This window comes from Capsicum annuum, chromosome 6 (assembly GCF_002878395.1).
Source record: "Capsicum annuum cultivar UCD-10X-F1 chromosome 6, UCD10Xv1.1, whole genome shotgun sequence".
NCBI classification, from domain to species: Eukaryota; Viridiplantae; Streptophyta; class Magnoliopsida; order Solanales; family Solanaceae; genus Capsicum; species Capsicum annuum.
The window spans coordinates 202,245,617-202,272,546 of NC_061116.1; the positions used below are offsets into that span (position 1 = coordinate 202,245,617).

The 26,930-nt window shown below is 32.3% G+C and overlaps 3 protein-coding genes across 3 annotated transcripts; 2 read left to right on the plus strand and 1 right to left on the minus strand.

Annotated features, from left to right (window-relative positions):
* Window positions 1-5,933: 5,933 nt before the first annotated feature.
* Window positions 5,934-10,532, minus strand: LOC107876129 (protein DETOXIFICATION 40-like; the record flags this gene model as incomplete). The annotated part of the gene is given in 2 exon segments (XM_047413766.1): window positions 5,934-6,206; window positions 9,128-10,532. A coding segment is annotated over 1 exon segment (266 nt), but the record flags the coding sequence as incomplete, so codon positions are not given.
* On the plus strand, window positions 6,980-9,243 carry LOC124899593. The gene is made up of 3 exons (XM_047414524.1): window positions 6,980-7,397; window positions 7,528-8,508; window positions 8,987-9,243. The coding sequence occupies exons 1-3, from the start codon at window positions 6,980-6,982 to the stop codon at window positions 9,241-9,243; spliced, it is 1,656 nt and encodes a 551-aa protein (XP_047270480.1).
* LOC124899594 (ATP-dependent DNA helicase PIF1-like) lies at window positions 9,834-12,802 on the plus strand. Its single transcript, XM_047414526.1, has 4 exons — window positions 9,834-10,201; window positions 10,318-10,434; window positions 12,234-12,427; window positions 12,777-12,802. Exons 1-4 carry the CDS (start codon window positions 9,834-9,836, stop codon window positions 12,800-12,802), a joined length of 705 nt encoding a protein of 234 aa, XP_047270482.1.
* The last annotated feature ends 14,128 nt before the right edge of the window (window positions 12,803-26,930 follow it).

Here is a 26,930-nt window from a genome sequence, read left to right on the forward strand (position 1 = left end):
TGAATTATGTTAGTTTGGAGTGTTTGAAAGAATTTGTTTTGGTGATTGTTTGCATACTTTTTTTATACTTGTTTACATATTTTTTAAGTTGGATGAATATGTATGAAGTTTGGTTGCTTAATTTTAATGTTTGAATTGTTTCGAAAGTATTTTTTTTAATTGTTTTGCTGGTTAATATTGATTGTACATTTATTTTCTATTTAAATATTGAATTTTAGTGCAATAAAAAAACTAATAATAACACCATATTGGCAAGGGACTTTTGTAGCTATATCCCTCAAAATGTTCAAACATTAAATTATTTTTTTATTTAACTTAGTGAGGGATATCCCTCAACATATTTAAATTTATAATTTTTATTAATTTTCATGTACCAAGGGTCATCCCTCACTAAATAATAAATTAATATTCTATATCTGTAATATATTAAAAGTGTGAAGCCCCTTAGAAAAGTGAATTAAAATTTTTGCCCTTCATTAAAACTATTTGCTTTAGACAAAATTTTCTTTTACCCTTCTCCCTACAATTAAATTCTATAAAATAAATATATTAAATTTTTCCTACAATTAACACAACCAAAATTTTCCTTCCAAAAAAACGTTTCTGAGAAGTTTCCTTGTTCCCCTAGCCGACCAAAAAAAAAAACCTCAAAATTTTCCTTCCAAAAAAAAAAATATTTGCTCAAAAGTTTTCTTTTTCCCCAATGATGAAAACAACCGTCGTTTTTTTAATAAAAAAAAACACGCTAAAAAATTCTTAATCCTATTTGATTTCTGTTTGGTTTCTTTCAGCCAAAAAACACCGAGCTTTTCCTCTCCTTCTATATAAATGGTTGAGCTTTTTCGTCATTGTTCATTGTTATAGACACCTGCAATCTTTCATTGTTTTCCATCTCAGCACAATTTCAACAATTTTATTTTCAGGTTTTTGGGCATTATATCATCTCTTCCTTTTTATGTGATTAATTTAAACATAATATTAATTGTTATGCCTGCTTAAATTGCTTAATTTAATTTAGCTTAGTGTGTCCTGTTAGTTCAGGTATATTTTTTTGCATCTAATAAATTTACATGTATTATGAAATTATATGTTCTTATCATTCTAACTTCTTTTTTTTTTACCTACCTACCAATAAGATTCTCATATTCAGGTATAATTTTTCTCATCTAATAAATTTACATCTACTATGAAATTATACGTTCTTATCGTTCTAACTTCTATTTTTCTTAAAGATTATTACAATGGATTCTATTGCCGAAGTTCTGGGTATCAGCACTTTGAAGCCAAGGGATTGTATTTGGATGATCAAAGTCTTGGTCATCGAAAGCGGACCTACGAAGCCATTTAAGAATGAAGGCGATTCTCGAAAAATGGTGATATTAGTTGATGAGGAGGTAATATTATTCTTTTATACCTCACATGTTTAATAATATTCAGCTATTAAATTTTTACTGTTAAATTTTGTGTATTAATCTATGGATTATTCATAATATTCAGCTATTAATCCACGGATAATTGACAATTGATAGTCAGCTATATCATACTAGATATTATTAATCCATATCATACTATATAATATTTATATTCTTATCTGAATCAGTTTCCTATTTTGCTGCCAACATGTTATTTTGCAAAGACTAATATTTAGCTAATCCACCGATTATTCATAATATTCAGCTATTAATCCATGAATAATTGATATTCATCTATATCATACTAGATGTTACTAATCCATATCATGCTATTAAATTATGATTTTTTTTCCAGGATACAAAAATTAATGGTACACTTTTCAATGAACATATTGAAACATTTGGAGATTCTTCACAACAATCCAAAGTTTGCTATATCATAAACAGTAATATTAATAGGGTCAATCCTAATTTTCAATCCGTTAATAAGGACATTGAACTTTTGTTCTTAACGTCCACTATAGTTCAAGAATTTCACGGCCCTTTTTCTACATTTTCTTTTTCCAAGAATTTTGTTCCTTTCGGAGATGAAATATTGCATACCAAAGAAACAATAGTAGGTAAGTCCTTTTAACTTTCATCAAGTAATTACCATTGGCGTATATTTAATATTTTACTATTATTTATCTACTCATACATACTTAATATTTTTTCCAGATATATTTGGCATCTTCGTCAGTTCTAAGTTATTCACAAAAGGCACAAACCGAAGAGAAATAGTACTTATGAATGAAGAGTAAGTTAAGCTCAATTTTTTTATGAAGTGAAATTGTTTATTTAATAGATAAATTTTCTTATTAATTTAATAATTTAATCTTATCTTCTTTATTTGAAAAATAAAGGTGTGATAGAAAAACTATCACATTATGGGGCGAATTCTCAAAAATAAATGATGCGTTGCTAGAAAAGTTATTTGCAGAAAATTCTGTTTGGCATTTTGTGATTTAAGGACTACATTATATCAAGGTACTATCTTAGCAATTACAATATTTACAATAAATACTATATTATTTTTTTGTGCCTAATATATTATGTTGCAGGAAATTTTGGCATATCTTCTACCTATATCAGTAGTATGTGGGTAGACCCCACATTTGAAAAAACAATAACTCTCCAAGAATGGTAATATATGTCTTCATATTCATGCAAACAAAATATAGTAGACAATTTTTTATTATAATACACTAAGTAACACATGTGCAGGTCTATTTTCAAGAAGAAAACTCATAATGATATTTACTTTACTGCCAACTAAACAAATTAAGAAGGCCAAAGTAATGACAATTGGTAAAATCGCAGATTGTTTATCTTGTGATAAAGAGGTACTATTTTTAACTACAATAATTTAATGTTTTGTTTTTACCTTAGTGTGACGCCTAACTTTTCTTTCTTCCCTGTAGGTTAAGTATGGGAAATTTACTGCAACTATCGCAGCTATATTGAATAGTGATGAACCCTACTATGATTCTTGCACCAATTGCTATAGAAAAGTGAAAATCGCTGATAACATTGCAAAATGTCCTGGCTCCCCTACTGGAAAAATTACTTATGTTGACAGGTGACACACATAAGAACCATCAAATTACTTTCAGCCATTTGAAAATTCATAAAATGAAATAAATGTCTATTTTACACTGAATTTACAGATTTCTTCTAAAATTTGATGTATTTGCTGGGGATGAACGTTGTTCCATTACATTGTTTGAGGCTGCAAAACACTTGGTTGGTTTCGATGTTACAACATATAAGCAATCAACTTTGGAAAAGGTCATATTACACTATTCTTTAGCACTTATCAAACACTAAAATAATCTGTTTTGTTTTGAATTGTATGGATTATCCTTTACTAATTAATACATTATTTTCATTGACACTATTCTTTAACACTTATCAAGAACTAAAATAATCTGTTTTATTTTGAATTGTATGCATTATCCTTTACTAATTAATACATTATTTTCATTGATACAGAAAGAGGAATCCTTATTTTATCGTAACTTGATGCTAAGTATCAGCAAAGTCTACACATTTCTTATCAAAATTGATGCAAAAAGTGAAGGCGATCGAGCTGGTAGATGCTTCATTGCAGAAGAAGTCCAAGAAGTTAAATAGATTGCTACAATTGACATAGTAGATGAAGACGTCAACTCAGAAAACTCAGTCAACGGGATCAGAAAAATGAAAACACCGATGACACATTATCTCATAAAAGAATCAAAGTAGAAAAGGATTATTCGTTTTTTGTTCTCTAGGAATATGTTAATATTTTGTAAGCCTAAATCAATAAAAGCATGGTTGGGTGCTCTGGCTTTAGGCATAACTTTCATGTCTCCCATCCCGGGATCGAATCCTTGCAGCTACACCCTTTAATAAATTTTTGAAGGGGAGCCTTGAGTAACTGGTAAAGTTGCTACCATGTGACCAGGAAGTCACGGGTTCAAGACTTGGAAACATCCTCTGGCAGAAATGTAAGGTAAGGTTGCATACGATACACCCTTTTGGTGGGGCCCTTCCCCGAACACCGCGCATAGCGATAGCTTTAGTGCACTAGGCTGCCCCTTTTTAGATAGTTAATAGATAGTTATTCATTCTTTGTGTTTTTTCCTATTCTAAACACTAAGCAAATTCTGTTGGCATAACAAATAATATTGATTATTAGATCTTTGTCTAACTTGATCTAGCTATACACTATTTATTTTGACTTACTTATAATACGTATTTAATAGCTTATTCCATATCGCAGGTCATTAATCGTTAAGCACATGGCACAAGGTATCTTTTAAAACTAATTGATACATAACACTTTAATTCATTTTTTATCACTTTTCATCACTTTAATAAATAATTTTATTATTTTTCCTATATAGATCAAGCAAAAGTTAATAAAGCTATTCCAATTCATAACAAATATATTGCTGCAATTACAACAAATTTAACTGCTACAATCAACATTTCTGGCGAACAAGAAGATTCAGGTACCTACTTTAAATTTAAATCTTCTACAATATAGTTTTGACTAGATACATAAAACACAAAAAAATAGTAGACTTAGCTCTCCACGAACAAAGAAAAATTCACTCCTTTTAAAAAAAGAAACACATTTACCAATAATAAGAAATTAACTAGGTGTTCATTACTAATCTCAAAGAAGGTAAATAAGGGAATCCTTTCAGTGCAGAGATTTTATTCTTGCTAGCAGCTAAGACCTGCAAAAAAGTATTTGTACTGTAGATTCTAACCATACAAGCAGGAAAAAGTAACAAAACATGAAAATCAAAGCTTAACTGTTACGAGGTTGACTGGCCATTGAAAGAAACTTTTACTTTTTCTGAGATGTCTTGTGCTACAAAACAACTTGCCTATTACCTTCAGATCATACTTAGTACATTCTACCTGATGTCAACTTCAAAAGAATTGAACCAATATACCCAACAATCATTAGTTCTCTTTGAAAATAGGTGATCAAGCCGCCCTTTCAGTATGGTACTTGTTACAACTTGATCATACAAGTTCATCTCCTGTGCAAATGTTAAAACTGTTAGCAAATTTCTGGTGATAAAGAGTATATTCTCCTCTTTCACTGCCCTAAAAATCCCATCCTCAACAGTCTCACCAGGCTTGATCTTATCTGATAAGGGCCTACACCAATGCCTAACCACCCCATTAGATAACTACTGAAGCGAATCAACAAGTATTTTATTATCTTCCCTAATAACTTTAATAACCATAACCTCAACAGTTCTCACCAGGGTCGTATAATCAGTCAACAAAGTCTTCCCTTCAGATAACTCAAGCCAAAAAAGTTGGTGTAATAGACTGAAAGGAGTATTAGCAATCTTATTAGCTAAAACAAAAAGTAAAAATGTATTTATTATAACAATGAAAGTTGAAGAAAAGAAGCTAATGCACACTGATTTTCAAGATTTGAATAATGTTAAAGCTCATTATAACTTGGACTATCAGAATGAAACTAAAACGATAAATCTATTGGATCTTCTATCCATCTTTAAAGAATGAGGATTACATGGATTAATGCAAGTATCAACATTATTATCTATGGATATCCAAACTCCACTACATAGGTAGGTCTAAGTCACACAAAAGTTAACCAGTAAAATGTACGTTGGGTAGGATTGGGATATGCATGGGAGTAGTTTATTTGGGTACCTTAAAGTTTTAAAAGTATTTTAAAAAAAATTAGACTAGGAATGTTTAGAGTTTTAAAAGTTTGCAACTCTGTCTTTGATTCCTTCCAATAATTACAAGAGATGGTCTGTCATGGTACTATCAAGATGTTTCTATCCACTTTTCGAAGTAAGTTCAGTTACATAAAGAATAAGACAACTTGCTACAACATGTTATATTACGTAGATAGTATAAAAACTTTACCTTGTCAGCATATATACCCTGTATATTATAACATAAATAAGGAGATTAAGGAGGAGATATATATTACCAGACAAGACTGGTTGAATGCCATTGAGAATGAGGGTGAAAGCTAAAAAAGGACACAAATCAGACACTGCATTGGCTACAGTTTCACCCTTAGTGAATGCATAGCTAATAACATTGCACAAACATAACACGATTATAGCTTGCACCACAGTTATCACAAATGAAATTGATGTCACCACAAACACTAAGAATGCTGCTGACTTTGGATGTGCTGCTCCTAGCTCATTTCTCACTCTCACACTAATCAAAACGAGTCGCTTCAATTTTGTCATTGCAGATCTTCAAAATGCAAAATTATAACATATTTATTAGATTCCTCAAATTCTGAATCAAACTGAATGTACTGTTTACTTCTTTTTAAAGGTAATAAAATGATTGAGTCCATAGAAGATGTCGATATTGAAGAAACAAGACAAACAAAAAGACGCAAAATATATTGGTTCCTAAAGTCTCTATCGTAAAGGTATGAAATTGAAGGTAATGCAATTCTATTTTATTAATTTAAGTTACTTACATTTTATTTGTGCTCACTTTATTATTTATTAACATTTCTAACATTTTACACAACAAATTTAGGTGAAATTGACTACATACCATCAATATAATGTATTCAAAAGTTGGAAAATCTTCTTGAATGCACTAATTGTCATGCTATAAGATTTCAACATGAGACTCCAACATTTTGTTGTGACAGTGGATCAATAAAACTTGCAAATACTGCAGTTCAAACTCAATTATATGATTTATTCTTCTCTAAATCTAAAGTAGCAAAAGAATTTCATAGACACATTAGAGCATATAACAAAATATTTAGATTTACGTCTTTTGGTGTTAAACTTGACAATGATCTAGCATCTTCGTGAAAAGGAGTTTATACATTTTGAGCAAAGGGTCAAATATATCATGATCTCCCCTCATTACTACCCCATGATAATAATCCATGCTATTTTTAGATGTACTTTTTTGACACAAAAAATGAGTCTCGCAATAGGATTTCAAAAGTCAAAGAAGCCAATTTATCTGAGGAAGTTGTCGCAATAATTAAACAAATAATGGATGGCAATCATTCTACACAATTGTTTTGCCAACTAAAGGATCATTCAAACTTTAAGGATTTAGAAATTCGAATTGCTTCCACTGCTAAACTAGATCAATGTGTGTACAATAAACCATCAGTAGATCAAGTTGCTGCAATTTGGATAGATGGAAACAACCCCAATGTACCATTTGATCGGGAGATTATTGTTCATGAACATTCAGGTAATATTCATAGAGTTAAACATTATTATGGATGTTATGACCCGCTCCAGTATCCTTTGCTTTTTCCAAGTGGTGAACTAGGATGGCACCAAGGAATACGAAAACAACATAAAACAAGTAAAGGTAAGCATGGAACTGAAGTTCCAGGCCTCAACCAGAATAACCCTACATTTATGTCCGTTGATGGGGTGTTTGACAACGAGGAACAAGGTAAATTTTTGAAACAAAATTTCTTAGAATTGTGTACTTACAACTCTCATGTCAATATATTTAAAAATATTTTGAAGGTGTACGGCGTGGAGCTAAAAATTATGTCTTTTGTAGAGAGTATTTTTGCAAGGCATAGTTGATAGTATAATGGCTGGAGAAAGAAGAGGCTCAAAAGTTGGTCAAAGAATAATACTTCCTGCATTATTTATCAGAGGTCTTAGGGACATGCGTCGTAGATATACGAATGCAATGGCTTTGGTTCAACATTTTGGGAAACCAGATTTGTTTATCACAATGACATGTAATCCAGATTGGCCAGAGATTCAAGAAAATTTGATAGAAGGACAACTTGCTCAAGACAGACCTGACTTGGTGACTAGAGTTTTCAGATCAAAGTTACAAGATTTAAAAGATCAAATCTTCAAGAAAAAAATATTTGGGCCTGTTGCAGCATATGTTTATGTCATTGAATTCCAGAAAGGAGGCCTACCACACATTCACCTTTTGTTAATACTAGAACAAGGATACAAGTTGACATCACCAGATGATTATGACAAGTTTATTTCTACTAAACTTCCCGACAAAGAAGAATTTCCAATTTTGCATGACTTGGTTATCAAACATATGATGCATGGCCTGTGTGGAAAAAAATATCCAACAAATTCATGCATGAGGGATGTTCAGTGCAAGAGTCATTATCCTCGACCATTTAGTAATAAATCAATACAAGGAAAGGATAGTTATCCTATTTACAAGAGGCGAAATGATGGAAAAAAAGAAAAAGTTAGAGGCATGACAATGAATAATCAATGGGTTGTTCCTTATAATTCTTATTTACTAAGTAGATATAATTGTCATATCAATGTTGAGTCTTGTGCAGGGGTAAAAGCAATAAAGTATCTTTACAAGTATATATATAAAGGACATGATAGGTGCGTTGTTTTTATCGAATCAAATAATGGAGAAAAAGCCGCTGATGAAATTAAGAGTTTTCAAGATGCACGTTGGGTTGCTACACCAAAAGCGCTATGGATAATTTATGAATTTGATCTTAGTGAAATGCAGCCTCTGGTCATTAACCTTCAACTACATCTTCCAAATAAACAAACAGGTAAACAATTAGGCTTCCTTAAGCTATCTAAATTCTACATCTTTACCCTTCAGATAAAAAAGTCATAAAATTCAAATTGTAATAATCTGTTTTAAGCTATGAATTTATCATGAAAAGAAATACATAAAGTTATTTGTACGAAATATTCTGTTAATCTTTTTAATATTGTCTATTCACATTATAGTGTGCCATTGGAGCAACCAAAATTTGAAAAATGTTGTTTCCTGGGAATATGCCTCAAAAACCATGCTTACTGAGTGTTTTCACAAATGTTCAATAGACAATGAAGCGCGTAAATACATATACAAGAAATTTTTAGAGTATTATGTTTGAAATGCTCAAGGTAAGCTTTGGACACAAAGAAAAACAAGATCAATAATTGTTCGAATTGCTATTGGTAAGAAATTCAACATGACCACTCTTAATATTTGTAAACGTTCAAATATCATTTATTTGTTCTTTCTTCTTTAATTTACAGCTAATCCAGCAGAAGGCAAAAGGTATTATTTGAGATTATTATTGAATCATATACGAGGACCAACTTCGTTTCAATACTTGCTAACTATTAATGGAAGGTTGTGTGGCACATTCAAAGAAGTTGCAAAAGAAAGAGGTTTACCCGAGTCGGATAATAGCATTTCTGAATGCTTACGTGAAGCGGTCGTCTTCAAAATACATTCGGCTCTTAGAAATTTATTTGCAACATTATGGTTCATTGTAATCCGACGGATGTGAGAAAGCTCTGGGATACAAATTATGATGACATGTCAGAAGATTTTAAGAGAATACATGAAAATTCTCCTACGACTCAACTTCAATGCACACTGAAAAGCATAAATCATTTCTTAGAGAGCATGGGAAAGAGAATTCAAAATTATGACATACCTGAACTTGAACGGAGAGTAGATGATAGAATTATATTAGAATGCAGAGAAATACTAGAGGAGGAGTCTATAATAGTTCCTTTAGAAGATTTGGATGCAAAAATAAAGCTAAATCCTGAACAAGAGCAAGCATTCAAGATTATATTGCAAAGGTTAGAATCTGGCCAATCGGGATTATTCTTTGTCGATGGACATGGAGGGACCGTAAAAACATTCCTATATCGTGCATTAATTACAAATATCGTATTGAGGGGCATGATAGTATTAGCAATGGCAACAAGTGGTGTAGTAGCAGCTCTTTTATCGGGAGGTCGTACGGCTCATTCTAGATTTGAGATACTACTTCAGACAAATGATACAACAGTAACACGTATGTCAAAGCAAAGTGGTGGAGCTAAATTGATTAAAAAATCCAAGTTGATTATCTAGGATGAAGCACCTATGGCCAGTCGTTGGACAATTGAAATGGTTGATAGGAGCTTCAGAGATATACTGGACATTGACGAACCCTTTGGTGGAAAAGTAATGGTTTTCGGAGGTGATATTCGTCATGTACTGCCAGTAATTCCAAAATCTACAAGGGATAAAACGGTAAATACAAGTTTGGTAAAGTCGTACTTGTGGCAACGAATGGAAAAGATTAAAATAACAAGAAATATGAGGGCCAGAACAGATACATCATTCAGTGAATTCTTACTACGCATAGGTAACGGCGAGGAACCTACAATAAGAGATGATTTGGTACTACTTCCAAGACAATTGGTTATTGAAACTACGAGTGATAGCACTGGTTCAGATGCCTTAATAGAGTAAATATTTCCATCGTTGCCTGAAAAAGCAAGTTCTGCAAAATACATGACAAAACGGCTATCCTGGCTAGCAGAAATGAGTATGTCGACCAACTAAATGAAATATTAATTTCCAGATTTCCTGGTGAAACCAGAACATTTCTTAGTTTCGACTCTGCAGAGGATGATACAAATAACTACTATCAGGAAGATTACTTAAATACTCTAACACGAAACAGTCTGCCTCCTCATAGGTACGTTCTTACATATTTACTAATATTCGATTATGTTTGAGAATCAAATGTATATGTAAGGTTCATAGAATCAATTACAAAGAGAGGGATACAGTGAATCTTACTGTTAGTTATGAAGTTAAGCTACACTTTTATGCATGACGAACAAAATACTGGTTCTAATACTGTCTTTGAGGCCCACGCAACTTAAGTCTTTCCTTTTGATTCTTGCCAAATCTTAACTGTAGCAAATCAGTAACTCATGTAAGTTTAGAAAACATCTTCAACATAATGACCACTCAATACTAAACAAATACAATTCTAGGTCACTAAATATATTTGTACATTTCAAAAATGATCAATGTCATCATTCCAAATTTATCAACCTACATTAGATCTGGATCATTTTCATAATCATAGTCTGCTTTACTTAAATGTCTCATTCTCTTCGCATCACTTGCTGAGAATTGATACACAGGATGGTAGAATATGTAAAAGGCATTATTACTAGCAAAGCTATATTTCAAACAACATTTTCATTTCAAAACTTAAGCAGTTGATTATCTCACTACTAATACCTTAAAGGACAAGAGATTATCCAAATTTGTGATTTTTACACTACTCCCCTGAAGGGGGCCCAACATAATATAATATTCCAGTACACCAGCACTGGTACAGTACCTGGTACATCCAACATAATATTGCCAACTTTCAAGAAACTATACTTACCTGATAGCTTGAAAATTGACATCCAAACTAATATCCCCTTTATCCCCTTACTCTCTGTTTCTTTAAGCAAATTCTTACAAACTCCATCTCTCTATCAATCCCTATTTTTCTAACTATTAAAAAGGATCACCAACTCTCGACACAAAGAAACAGAACAAAAACTACATAACAACACGATAAACAGATAGGAACAGAAACAACACACTGATATACAAATTAAGATGCTATACTTCAGAATTGAATTAAGAAGGTAGTGAAATATTGTTGGAAAAAGTATAGTGACATTCTTTTACCTAGCCACCGATTTGTTTTTCAAAGCTTGAACCAGATTAAGGTGTCATTTCATGATCACAATTCATTAACAGTAGTTTCTCAGTTATAGAATAAAACAAAAACCAATTCCCTTTGCCATGAACAGCACAAGAAGAACAACATCTACTTGATATCGACACGACCTTCCTGTATTAATCGATAGATCACCAACCATACAACATTACCTATTAATATGATAATCAAAATTCCTTACGCTTTCCAAGTTTTAGTAATCCAAATTTCTGAATATTCTCATCAATATTACAAATAAAGTAAACAATTTAAAGGCATGTCCGTTGTTTTAGGAATTTCCTTAGTAAATACATAGCAAAGGATGCCAATTTATCTAGATGATGAGCTCATTTCACATTATTTTAATTTCACACTTACCTGTAGATAGATCATCTCCCTCTGTATGTCCTTCGCATATCCAGTCATATTGGCCTTCCAAAACTTTATGATAGAACCTTTGAAAATTTTGTTTAGCCACCCCATTAGGTGAAATACTACTGCTCATGATCAGCAACGCTTATACCTACAGAAAAAAACTAATGTTTCAGTCAAATCTAATCGATTTTTTCTATTTTGTTTTTGCAGCATTTGGAGATTCACACAAGTATAATCTTTTGAAAATTTTTTGCTAGTTTATGGTTGCTTATTTACTCCAGAAACATGTTACTATGTATTTGATTTCAACTTATGATTATAAACCTTCAATCATCATTGGATATCTTTCTTAAGTGAAGTTTTTTATTAAAGTATCTTTTACGTATATGCAGATTGGTGTTGAAAAAAAATGTGGCTATCATGTTACTGAGAAATTTAGATGCTTCCAATGGTTTGTGCAATGGAACGAGAATGATATGCAGAGGGTTTGACAAAAATGTCATACATGCAGAAATAATGATGGGCCAAAATGCTTTCAAGCATATGTTTATCCCACGAATCCAGCTATCACCTTCCGAAAATGAAGGTTACCTATTCAAATTCATTAGAAAATAATTTTCCGTGCGACTGTGCTTTTCGATGATGATAAACAAAGCACAAGGACAAACAATACCAACTGTTGGACTGTACTTGCCGCAACATGTTTTTTCACATGGACAACTGTACATTACACTCTCAAGGGGAATATCAATGTCAACGACTAAAGTTTTGGTTATGACACAACAATCAAAGCGACAAAAAGGAACATACAACAAAAACATCGTCTACAAAGAGATATTAGGTGAGATACAATACATATGATTACCTGATATAAAAAATAAATTAGTCTTTTGAGTATGTAATATGAGACTAACTTTAAATGTTCGTGTTTGCAGGTTCTGAAGATACGCAATTACTTTAGATTCAACTATTGTCCAAGTCATTGCATTTCATTTACTTTCATAGACATTTACATGGACTAATTTGTTTCATTCTGATATATGTACTTTAAGTTCTTGATGTGTGTATTTTGGACAAAAAGATATAATCAGGGGAAAAGAATAAGTCTATCTTATTTATCTTCTTGAAATAGAAGGTTCGATTTTAAAGGTTCATAAAATCACTTCTTTTAACCAAACAGGCTTAAGATTTTAAAGATCGAGATCTGGTCCTTCATACTCAACTTCAATCCAACATATTTTATCATTTTCTCAACACGCTCTATCAAAAGAACGGTAAATGAAATGAGGCATTGATTAGATCAATATACTCTTTCCACTAAAGCACATCGAACTTTCATATTTTCTAATTGGATATAGCCATTTTAACACAGCTTAGATGATAAAAAGATAAAAAAAACGTAAATGACCAAAATGGAAGAACATAGTGAATGAGGCAGAAAGCCAAAGAAGAAGATTTTAGACACACACCTACAACTACAAATTCTTCAACTCAATGCAACTTTGACATGGAAAACCGACGAAGTGAAAATATAGAAGGGAGACGAAAGAGTTCTACACTTAAAAGTAAATCTTGTCATTTGTACAGGACAATTGGATAGGTGTAGATAAAAAGAATTTAACCGGCACAGCTTAGAAAGGAATGCACTGTGATTGGAATGGTGACTCTGGAAGCAATTTTACCTAGTAGAATGCGACTGGTTAACAGGTCTGCGCATCTACACGGTGGGTAGCTTTGCATTGTTCGATGTTGGCTTTGTTGCCATCATTATCAAGTAATCAAAAACATCAAACAAATAAAGTTTTTGCAAAATATATATGAATTACCTACCAGTTTTTGTTCAACTTGACGAAGGAACGTTTTCTTAAGTAATACAAGAAAAGATCAAAGAAGGATAATCAAGTACTTTGTAATTCCGAATCATTTAGTGCTTGAACTCTTTCACATCCCGATTTTGTGCATGAAAACATTCTCCTATTAAAACTTTAATATATATTTTCTTCCACAATTTTGGATAACTTCCAAAAAAGCAACAGATGTGGATGTGTAAGCATAGTAACTTCGAAGATTAAACCGCAAAGCAAAACTAACGGAAATATTTAACTACTATTACATGACAGAAAAGAAAAGCTAACCTGTTTCGACAATGCATCTATCTCAGGAGAAGGCAGATGATCTGCAGCAACATATATATAAGTTCGAATCATGATTCAAGTATTCAACTATCATTTGTCAAGGGAACTAACAATGCAATTACAGTGAATATCTACCACAAATAATTTTTCAGTTTGTGTGTAAGTGTATGAAACAAGATCGGAAAAAGAAAAAAGACAAAGGCAGAAAAAAATATGTCGGAAGCTGCAGAAAGAGGAAAACAAACAAGCAAAGGAATAGTAAATTCCATTAACTTAAGGTCCAAGGAAGAGGATGAAATTCCAAAGAAGAGCCTTACTTTCATTCAAAAGTTCACAAAATAAAACAAAGAGCAGCACAAATATTCTTTATGACCTTGAAGGGTAATACCTTATAAAAATTCAAAAGGGCACAAAAAAGTACTCGTGTCAAAACTACGTCTAATGAATCTTTGGATTACTGGCAATTATCTGTGTACAGTACATTATGGATATCTTTTATATATATAGGAAGTGGCGTAGTCCTTTTATGTTTCTATTTTTGTCCTTAGTTCGTGAATCATAATGGGTGCCACAGTGCATAAATGCATCAAACATAATTTATCAATAACTAAAGTCTAACCTTCGGATTAATATCCCTAGCATGTTCAAACGCCTTGAGACGATCCTCACCAGTAGGAATGTAGTAATTGACAAGCCTTGCATGGCCAAATGAATTATTAAGGGGGTACCACGAGAGAGAGACAGAGAGAGATACAGAGGAGAAGGGGGAGGGGCTTGGGAAAAACAAGGAGCCTGGTCCACTTGACAAATGAGCTCTGACTAGTCATGCGCATACCTATTAATCCAGCATCTTTCGCACTTATCTTTCAGCTAGTATTGGAAACTTATGAATGATAAAAGTGATGAATTGACTTTAAGATAGTGGAATATCAGCTAAAGGGAAGCGGGATCTAGGGAAGGGCCAAACCTCAAGGTTTTATTTGTATGCAACCTTACCTGCATTTCTGCAAGAGAATGTTACTGGAAATATCCAGCCGATCTGATAAAATTAGAACATAACATATCCTTCACCAAATTTACAGATTTTGTAGAAGCAAATATATAATGTGTAATTGAGGCATACCCTGGTATTATAGCAAGTCCCGTTTCAAGTAAAACCAATACTGCATCTTCACTTAAGTAATGCATCATTAAACTAGGGAGAAAGAAATCAATCTAGAGAGAAAGACAAATTATGGCATAAACTCAGAAGTGCAGAAGAACGTACCACATATCCGGATATCACAAGACATTGCCATTTCAAGTCCCCCACCCAATGTTATACCCTCAATGGCAGCAATTGTAGGGATATGAAGTGCCTGAGTAAAAGAATATTTAATCAAATATAGAAAAGAAAAGAAGCGGATATATACAACTGGCCTATTTTATGGTTGTTAAAGTAATATGTTTGGAAGAAGAAATGAGATACAGTATGATGTCATGAACCCAAAAAAAGAAAAAGAACTTCTTCTTGAGCTTTAAGACTTTGTGATCTTTCATATATTAAAAGAAACAACATCACAAGTCACTTACCTCCAAAAAAGAAAATGTTGATCGCAAAGTGCTAACAAAATCCAGGACTTCCGATGGAATCATAGTTTTCCATTCCTACATAGCGAATGACAATCAATTGAATTAGCTATCATTAAGTACAAAACACACTATGAATAAAAAATAGTAGAAATGCTACTGACTACATAAATCGACATCTGATATAAAAAATAGCAGCTTATTCCATCATATGACAAACCAATTCTAAATTTGATCCCCACAAAGATGTTATAAGCCCCACAGAGGATGCACTTGCAAAGTCCGAGAGATCAAATAACAGATAAACTTATCAACATTGAAAGCTAAATGTTTGGCTGATGTCTCCTAGCTTGTAACTTTTTTATTATTTTCTTATCAACATTTTATGCTATAAAAATAAGAAAAAAGTTGATTGTTCGACAAATGTCTCCTAGCTTGTGATTTTTTATTGTTTTTTCTTATCAATGTGTGATGCTATACAAATATGCGAAAGATGTATGTTTTGTTGATGTCTCATAGCTTGTGACTTTTTATTGTTTTTCTTATCATCATCTAAGACTGTACAAATAAGAAGTCTTTTAAAGAGCAATGACACTACAGAGACAACCTACAAAAAGAGCTAACATGAAATGAGAAAATAGATAAAACTTTCTCCTGGTTAATAAACATTGATACTAGAAAAGGCTACTCTAACACCATATAACATTTCCCTTAAACCTCACAGGATAAAATATTATATAACATCGTCTTAACTACTTTCATAAATAATAAAAGTCAATTCAAGGTAACAACACCAATATCCATATCTAGCAACAACAATAATTGAGGGCTCCACCCACATGATCTGATTCGTATACACTGAATACATACCTTAAAAAGATTCCAAATATCTATTGCTATTCAAGAACAAAATTTGTTTGGCATCTGTCTAATTGAACATTGTCCTATCTGTATCCATCTAACTATACACAACATACACTAGATTACAAATGAAACATCAAACACTAAAGCAGTAAAGAGCTATGAACAACAGACTTCTATTACCACCAGTTATTCCAATTTCTATAGGTTCAGAGTTCAGGATGGAGTCGAGATTTCAACTTTATGATTTCTAAATTTTAAACAACGAATTCAAGTACTACTAATTAGATTCTAAATTTAGTACACAAACATACTGTTTGATCAAAATGCTGTTACATTTGACGGATCTTCCTTAATTTTTCGAAAACAATAACAATAGTAACCCAGAAATGACAAACCAAATCACAATATTTCTATTTACCTACTTCTATTTTTATTTCATACCTCAAATTCAACTATCTCAGCTGACATGCAAACATCAGGATATTCAAAATTGTCAACATTAAGAATATCGGACACATATTATATGTAAAAGTCAAACAAATCATACCTCAAACAAGAAATTAAATCAGAATGGCTTTAAAAAAATGAAATCTTCGAACATGCAAAGCAAAAGGAGGAACAAAAATCAAAACTAGGAACATACAATGCAACAATTGTTTTGCGAGAATCAAAACATACAAAATCTAATTAAAATAAAATAAAACATTCAAATGATTTAAACACTAAAAAAAATAAAGGAAACAAGGAAAGAAGATGAAATTAGACCCAAAACTTGACATACTGTTGTTCAATTGATGCAGTAGGAACATACTCTTCAAGTAAACGTTCAATTTTAAGCTTTATGATTTCACCTTATTCATCAATTTTTCGCTAAAATAATATGTAGTATCATAATAGAGAGAGTGAGGAAATGTGTGAGGAAGGAGAGAATGCTCAAACACTAGCCATGGCAGATATGTAAAATACCAAAGAGTGGATTAGACACACCTTTTACGAAATCAATGTTGTCAAACTTTAGTTACTGGACTCAATTTTTAGTACAAATGGTGGTATTAGTTTCTTAAGAAACTCAACCTATTGAACTAGAAAAGGAAAGTAGGTAATTACAAGTTTAGACACTTAGCTTAACAAAGGGAGAGGAAGATAGCTGATGATCTGCATAGGGTGAGAGAGAAACTAAAGCAAATCTATGTGAACTCATCGACGATCTTGGCGGAGAAGACGATCTATGGCTGGTTCACTTTCCAAAAGAGTTCTAAACCATGATTATCAGATATTTTTTGTTGCATATGTTTGTTGGATCCGGGTCAGGTCACTTTTAGGCCTGACCCATTTATTTTAATTTGTATTGAACTTTTTGCTTTTAATAAAATGGGCTATAGCCCGATTTAGTTTTTAAAAAAATACTAATATTTTTACTTTCCTAATTTTTTTATTTTTTTTTGTAATTTTCAAATTATTGGACCCTTTTAAGTTTGGGCAATAATTTTTACCATTTTACTCTTCAATATACTTGTTTACGTACATAAAATTTTAAAATTTTATATAAATTTAACTCACTATTTATCAATTTATATAAACTATATTTTAAATGAGTACAAAATTAAAAAATTAATTATTATGATTTATGATTAAATTAAATTATATATTTTATGTTATTATAAACCATTTCATTATAATTATATTTTACGTAAAGTATAAATATATAAACGTCTAAGAATAAAAATAAATCTTTGTAGAAATAGAGTTATTTTAAAAGTAGAAAATAAGTAAGTAAGATGATAAAATTCAGCTTTAATCAACTGCATTTTTTTATCTTGAAAATTTTGCGTGTTTTTCTTAACATTTTTATATTTAATGAAACAACACATGCACAATTAATAAATTTTCTACATACGTTTTTTCTAAAAGAAAATATGATACACGTGCAATGCACGTACACTATTATAGTATTTTTAATATAGCAAGGGTCTTCCCTCACTAAAGTATAAAATAATATTATATATATTTTTAATATAGCAAGGAACATCCCTCACTACATTATATTTTTGGGGAAAATTGTGATACCAAAATAGAGATGGTTGAGTGTCGGAGTCCTTCACTACTTTGTGAGGGTCTCCCTCACTAATAATTAGCAAGGCTCAAATTAGCAAGACATCTTGTAGCGGTTGCTGCCCTCACTAAATCTTGATTAGTGAGGGACGTCCCTCACTAAATCACATGGCTAAAACAAGACTTTTTAGTAGTGCCATGATCTTAAGCTTCTTCTCCAAAGGACATCTCTCTCTTCCAAATCCTTTTCATCTTCTCTCGAATAAAGTTGGTCATAAAATTAATTCTACAATGCCTGTATCAAATTCAGATTTGGATAAAGTATCAAAGAAAAATCAACTTGACTTTGGGCAGTAACATAGTGAATCTATGCAACAATTTATATCATCTATTCATCTGGAGCAACAAAGTGATACTGATTTTCATTGATGGGTATAGTTGGTAAATAAAGAAGATGAACATCAGGAGGATAATATTGGAAGGAAACTTAAAAGCTCAAGCTCTAATTTTTCTCCCAAATAAGTCTGCAATTCATAATTATTCATCAAGTTGCAAGTAAACTTCAGGTGGTGTATTAAATTCCCTTTCTTCAATTCATACGACCAAATAATTGGTGGGAAGTGATACATTGTCTCCAAAGAGTTTTTAAAATCTCCAAAAAACAAAATGACATATTTGAGGAAAGTGAGTATGAAGACATGTTGGATATATGCTTTGCAAGTGCCTCTAGGGATGCTGATATCTCTCCTAGACAACAAAGAAATAGAAAGATCAAAATATATCACGATAGAAATCTAAGTTGGGTTGATAAGGTGACAGAGGAGATTGTTCCAAGGCACCATTGGCAAAGAAAAATCATGCAACATTGTCAACAACTTTTAAGAAAACCCAACATATTCAAGAAGTGATGAATTTTCAAGTTATTTTTAACAGGTTCGAAGAAGAAGGCAAGGATTAAATATATCAATGTACTTTAGATGGGCTAGCATTCCTTTTTAGTTCATACATTTGTAAAAAGGAGTTCGTGATTGATAACTCAAACTTCTCATTTATTTTTATATTTTTTCATTACTTAAGCATCCTTCTTTGTAATATCATCATAGTGTAACATAAACTCTATGATGATCCTAGAATATCTAGTTCTCTCTAGTTTTTATTTTTTGCACGTTTGTTAATTAGTCGAGGTTTTGTTACCTCATTAAGAATGATAAGGTAAGGTCTAGCCCCTTTTGCCTGTACTTTTCTCTTTTGAGGTTTAATTTTATTTTTTATTTTTTTAAAAGGGTGGTTGATATCTTTTGGCAACCAATGTCTTTTGATATATTTATGGTATTTTTTGATTTTTTCCCTTTTCTTATTTGTGGCTAAATTAATAAAAAGTCTATAACTAATATTTAATAAAGAATAGATCTTATTCGTCCATCGTCTATTTGATGGATGTACCAAATTAAGTCTTAATCTCTATAAATTGATCCTCCCTCTGCTCATTAGGCTTACCACGTATTACCAATACAATTTCATCACAGACGGATCTGATAGCGATAATCCAGTGGCAACTACTTATTTTGGAATGATAGATAAAGTTCGCCTGATATGCTGATACTAGTTAGTCAGATCAATAATATTGCTATCAAGATTGTTGATTTGCTAAAGTGTAAGGCTATAAAGGTAACATCTCTAAAAATCTATATTAAACTTATAATCGTTGATTCTCTGATATAAATAAATTATATGTGATTTTCTTTCTAAAAGATATTTAATTGATATGTTGATAGTTTTTTCATTGGATATTTTAACATCGATCTCTTTTAAAATTTTATTTTTATCTTATAAATTTTGAATTTCTCTTTATCTAATTGTCATAACATCATTTCTATGTTTGTTTATGTTGTTTTACTAGTTAAAATGAGTTTTATATGTTTATAAAGAATTGAATTAGATTCTTTACTTTTTATCCTTACTATAAGCATGCCACTTACTCAATTAGCTTTCCCCATAGACTAGAGTATGTGACTTTTCAGAGGAGGAGGATAGTTTTATCTTAAAATTGGTATCTTTCAATTTTATCAAATCTCCTTGAAGGGACACTATTTTATTAATTATTTAATCAACTTAAAATCGTTTTACACTTGATCTTTTAGTAGAAAAAGGGAAGAATAAATAATTTTTACAATAGGTCAAAGTGATATAGAATCGGAGGAGAAAATAAACTAAATCTCTTAAGAATAATTTTTGAAGGTGCAGATCTTTTGACTTTTACAATTTGTCTACAATTTTAAAATGATCGTTCGGATGGTAGAGGCGAAACAAGAGTAGAAAATAGAACGGGAAGAGAAAGATCAAGAGAAACATAGATTTGATTATTATTATTATTGATCGCGAAATAATTTTTTTTTAATCTTATATTAGTTGTAGAAAAAAAAGGAAGAAAATATCATTTTCATGAAAAATAATTTTCTTTTTAATTGAAATTTTCTTCTTAATTTCGAGGAGTTTTTTCTTCCTCTCTAATTTAACATATTATTTTATCATGGGAAATTATTTTGACATCTCACACATCATTCCTTCTATTGTTATAAAATAAGAAAGAATAAAGAAGAAGAGTAGAGAGAATAGAGAGAGTGATTCTTATTTCTTCTCTTGAGAGATGAGAGATCATAAGATTGTAAATACAATTAACAAAACCTCTCTATTTATAGGAAAAATTTACTCCTCGTCTGAGTAAAAGACGAATGCTTTAAATCTTAATAGATATCAAAGTAGATCTTGATAGATCTTGATAGACATTCACTATAATGTAAATACATTTATAACACTCCCCCTTGAATGTCTAATTGGTAGATAATGTGCCTCCTGAAAACCTTACTAGAAAAAATCCAGTAGGAAAAAAATCTAGTGAAGGAAAAAGAGTACACATCTCTAATAATACGCATTTCGGCTTCCTCATTAAAAACCTTACAAGGAAAACCCAGTGGGACAAAACCTCATAAGGAAAAAAGAGTATAGAGCGTATTGACTCCCCCTAATGAGAACATCCTTGACCTTTGCATCTCGATCTTGTGCAACATCTTCTTGAAAGTTGAATTTGGAGAAGATTTGGTGAATAAATCAGTCAAATTGTCAGTTGAATGAATCTGTTTCATTTTAATATCATCATTCTTTTGTAGCTCATGTATGTAGAAAAGCTTTAGCAAAATGTGCTTCGTTCTATCTCAATTTATGAATCCTCCCTTAAGATGTGGTATGTATGCTGAATTATCTCTGTATAAAATTGTGGGTAGATTGTCATATTTCACACCACATTTTTCTCGAATGAGATGTATCATGGACCTTAACTATACACATTCTTGGCTTGCTTCATGAATAGCTATTATCTCAGCATGATTTGATGAAGTGTCTACGATAGACTACTTTGTATATCTCTAAGATATGGTAGTACCACCACATATGAACGCATAGCCTATTTAAGATCGAGATTTATGCGGGTCAGATAAGTACCCAATATTAGCATGACCAACAAGATCGGGACTGCAATCTTTAGAATAAAATAAGCTCATATTTTTTATCCCATTTTGATGTCTCATAGTAGGAGCAGAAATATACCTTGCTAACAAATTCAATGAAAAGGCTATAGGCCTTGTAGTATTTGAAAAGTACATGAGTGCATCAATTGCACTAAGATATCGTACTTCATAACCAATCCAATTCGATATATTTCAAATTTCAGCAAATAATCTATTGCTTTGAAAAATCTCCAAAAGTTCCAATGATGTTCAAGCAATAAGTTTATGCAGTATAATAATTATAAATAAGTTTCCCAGAAACTTTTATATGCTTTAAGAAGTTTGAATCCTTAAAAGTTTTCACATAAGTTTTTTCAAGTGACAATACTCAACATTTCATGAGTGACATCTTCAACTATCTGGACTGCAAATCAAATAAGTTTTACGTTACCAAAATGCATCCTTTCATGTCACTTGATAAATGTTTTTGCATCAGCATGCTTAAATAAATGTGTAGACACCTAATTTTGTCCCTTCCCGATATCGTTTTTACCCATTTTTACTTTATCCTACCGTGTACCCTCACCCATGTAATTATACTCCACAAAAATACAAAAATAAAAAAAATTCAATAGATCCCTAACTTTATCCTAACAAACTTTATCCTAATCACCTACCCGTAACAACCTTTCTCTCACTACCCCTACACCGCATACCCCATGCCTTACACGTTTTCCCCATTTCAACAATACAAAAAATTATGATTCAGAAAAAAGAAAAAAAAAGGAGGGACCCATTCCATTTTTCCCAAGATTTCATTCTCTTTTCCATGCTCTTATTCATTTTAATACAATAGAGAAGACCATAGAGAAAGGAGATAGACAACAACAATAAAGAGGGAAAGGGTCTAAAAAAATAGGACCTGACTTTTTCTTTTGTTGATACATATACCATATACATACGCCATTTTAGGGGGGATTTTTCCTTTTTATTCTTCACTAGTGAAACTCATCCTCACCAACACACACACACTGATACACCACGATTCACATGCACACACAGAGATCGGAGGCAGGGGAGAAGGGAAGATAACAACATATATACACACACAGAAAATCCATTCCTGTTCCTCTCTTCTACACCCTCATGATTCACACATGCACAAATCCCATTGAGAACCCATTGATTCTGGCTGGTCCTGAATATAAAATAGTCTATCTATATCAAATCTTTGTCGTTCATTCAACATCAAGTTTCCATCTCATTGAATTGTTTAGGTCTAGTTTTGGGTTTCGAGATTGGTGTTCATCTTTAGGATATTGATTTGGGGGGGGGGGGGGGTTATCTCTATTTTAAGTGGTTGATTCGGAGGTTTATATTGAGTTCATGTTCTTGAATTAAAATTTGTTCGAATCGGAATTAGCGATATCGAGTTTGATTTTTGTCATTGTTGAGGCTCAAGTTGAGGTTCTTGGAAGTTGATTTTCTTATAATATTCTTCAAAAAGTTCCGAATCAGGTCTATTTCTAACCTCTACTATCTTATTTCTTTGTTTACGATATCCGATATTATGGATGGAATGCTTTGGTTGATGATATGATCTTGATTGTGTGGTTGAGCAAGTTTGATTTGTTTTGGGTGATTCTATGTTGACATTGGTTAATTAATCAGGAATGATTTATTGTTTGAGCATGTTCGAATCTTTGCTATGGGTTAGTTGATATTGGATTTGTATGTGAGAAATTGAATTGATAATCAAAGAATTAGTCAATTATTTGGGGATAGAATTGATAAATTGATTAAAAAAAAATTGAATTTAGATTAACTTTGGTTTATTGTTGTTTTGTTCAATTTGTAATGAGCATGAATATTGTTTTGAACATGATTGAATTATGATATGTTAAAATGGATAGGCGAATGTAGATTCGGGTAGGCAAAATTTAGGAATAAGTTTTCTTGTTGAATGTTTGAATGTGGAATTTGAGTTGAATGGTTTGGTTTTAGTTCTTGCATTTGGAAATGTATTCATTTAATTGGGGAATGCCCCGCGATCACTTATATTTATTCGCTGGGGAATGTCCCGAAGTATTTTATATTTGGAGGACGTCCGTGATGAAGGTCCGAGGCATCGGGTAGCATGGGAGCGTAGAATAAAATTAGTGTAGGGTAGAATAGGATTTACATTTTTGCATTCTTTTTCTATTTTGGAACTGTATAATTGGACTGAACACTAAATTTTGGATTATTTTGTTTGGTTTTGCATGATTGATTGTTGTGCGTGCTTTATGTGGTTTATACATTCGTAGTGTCAAATTAGCCGATATGCTCCACCAAGCGACCGTGGTCGAGCCACGGGATCGAGGGGTGCCTAACACCTTCCCTCGGTCAACAGAATTGCTTAGCTGGAATCTCTGTTCATGGATCAGTTTTAGAGTCAAAACCATTTGGAAAGGATTTTCCAAAGGTGACTTGGCACACTGGATTATGTCAAGTGGTTACTCTGAGTTTTGAATATAAAAGGTCCTTTTTGAAACAAATTTTTATCTTTTGTCACTTTAATAATAAAACCCTTTCAAACCATAAAATGAATCTTTTGGAGTTAAAAAGGGGTGTGACAGCTCTGGCAACTCGGTCAAGGAATCTTTCAGAATTTGAGCTTGTTTAAGAGTTGTATCGGCTTAGTTTGGCACTATAGGTGTATAGACATTTTGTTTGTGCTATTTTGTGTTATTATTTATCGTTGTTGAGTGCCTACGTGCTCTTTGTTTACAGTTTTTACTTTATGTGTTACTGCTTTATATCTGGCATCATGTGCATAACCTGAGTCTTTCTTTCTACAACAAGTCTGTAGTACACGTGTGTACACGACCTATAGTTGAGTCACCCTTATTTTAGGACGGGGAGCCGTTAGGTTGTATGAAGTTGGTGGACAGCTAAAGCAATCCACTATTGACCATACGCTCTCCCGAACAACCTTGTTAGTGGACCCCAGCATAGGTCGGCTTTTAGTTCATGCTTATCTGTATCATATTGAGACCTAACGGGTCCCATGCGGCCCTTTGTAGGAGACTCACCTCTAAAGCATCCCTACGTGCTAAATGTTGCTTCTTTAAGGGTAACGTGGTCATTTGACGAACTGAGTTGGGGAAAGCATGCGTTAGAAGTAAAGGGCGTAGGCAAGAATTATTGAAAAAATAGAAGAACAAGTGAGTCGAAAAGAAAAAAAAAGAGTTTCATAGTTGTCAGAGTTTTTTATGGCTTTTGTTTTTCACAATTCAAAAATTTAAAAAGATTTTTTTTACCTTTCGCACTCATTTTCTCAAAAACATCAAAAAGATTTTCCTTTGTCTCATTTAGCATGCATTAACAATTCGAAAACTTCAAAAAAAAAAATTCGTTCATAGGAATTTTTATAAAAGAAAAATGCAAAAAAAAAGATGTTAGAAATTTTTTACATTTCGTATAACGAAAATACCAAAAAGATTTTTCTTTCATAGTTGTTGATGTCATTTTTGTATGAAGTGTCAAATTGAAAAATCAAACAAAAATAAAAAAAAAATTGTTATGTTGTTCATCGTGTGTGTTTGGTCGTGTCTCAAGTCAGGGTGCAATCTGTTATTTAATCATTAATTATCCAATCTGGACGAACTACGCATCCTTGATTCTCCTCTCGGGAGTGAGATACGTAGGCAGCCTATTTTGGGTTCGGGGATCTTATTTGAAAAATCCAAAAAAAGATTTTCTTCACTTCTCCTTTAAAGTTGGTGTTTCCTATACATCTTTAAAAGAAAATTACCAAAAGATTTTTTGTTAATAGCTTCAAGTATCATTTTCGTATGAAATTCAAAAATTGAAAACCCAAAAAGATTTTTCTTTAGTAATCATAGGTTTCGTTTGGTATAGGGAGTTTAAACCTAAAAAATGCACAAAGATTTTCGTCAATTTTTTTGACAATTTGTTATTTTTGAAGTTCTAAAAAAAAAGGAAAAAGAGTTTAATTGGTTATTTTGGCAAGACTTCACGAACTACGCACACCTGACTCTCCTCTCTCGGGGGCGAGATACGTAGGCGCCCTTCTTGAGTTCGGTGATCTTTTTTAAAAGAAAAAAAGGTTTTGAAGAAAAAATGTTGAACTCTAACATATTTGTTGCCTCTTGTTCAGTTTGTTTAAGGTGGTTGGTTTGTGGCTTCCTGGCTGGTCCTCCATATCACACCAAATTCAAGGAAGGTTTGGTTGTGTCCAACAAGGATATAGAGAGTGGCATCATGGATGAAACAAAGAGTCAGGAAATTGAGAGTTTAAAGGAAGAGAATTTGAGACTGAGACAGCAAATGATGGAAATGTACCGAGCTTGGGCCAGTGGGCTACCTGCACCTCAGTTCCCCACTTTTGACCTTGCAAATACCTTGAATCGTCCACCAAAATAGCAAAGTCAGCTTCTTACCATGGTTGATGCAGCACAGCATGCCTCAGAATCTATTCCACGTCAAATTCACCTCAATACTTCCACCACTCTTTCTTTAGCTCCTCAGTATAAGTCTAGCACATTCACATCACCACATACCATTTGTGCTTTTGTTGCTCAACCTTCTACTAATGCTTCCACTTTGGATATCAATCTAACAATTGTGCTTCCCCAGTCCACTAGTGAATCCACGTTCAATACTTATGATGATCATTGTTATACTCTTGAGCCTACAGTGAAGTTAAGTGGACCGCCAAAATTTCTTGCTAAGAAGCCTAACATGCTAGAAGACCCAGAGAAAATGGTTGGGAAAGTTAAGAGTGTAGAAAATGATATGAAAAGTTCCTTGGGACTTGTGGTCTATGAGGATGTTTCATATAAAAACTGGGGCATGTTTTCAAGTATTAACCTTCCTCTAAACTTAGAGACATCAAAATTTGAGGAGCTTGGTAGACAGAATGCTTCTGTAAAATATTTGGGACGATATTGCAATCATTCAA

Excerpts from the sequence above, each read along its gene's own strand:
- LOC124899593 (XM_047414524.1), top strand. The coding sequence starts at position 6,980 with ATGGATGGCAATCATTCTACACAATTGTTTTGCCAACTAAAGGATCAT. Across the intron at positions 7,398-7,527 it reads GTTTGACAACGAGGAACAAG|GCATAGTTGATAGTATAATG; the intron begins GTAAATTTTTGA and ends TATTTTTGCAAG. Across the intron at positions 8,509-8,986 it reads TCTTCCAAATAAACAAACAG|CTAATCCAGCAGAAGGCAAA; the intron begins GTAAACAATTAG and ends TTTAATTTACAG.
- LOC124899594 (XM_047414526.1), top strand. The coding sequence starts at position 9,834 with ATGGCCAGTCGTTGGACAATTGAAATGGTTGATAGGAGCTTCAGAGAT. Across the intron at positions 10,202-10,317 it reads GGTTCAGATGCCTTAATAGA|ATTTCCTGGTGAAACCAGAA; the intron begins GTAAATATTTCC and ends ATTAATTTCCAG. Across the intron at positions 10,435-12,233 it reads AACAGTCTGCCTCCTCATAG|ATTGGTGTTGAAAAAAAATG; the intron begins GTACGTTCTTAC and ends ACGTATATGCAG.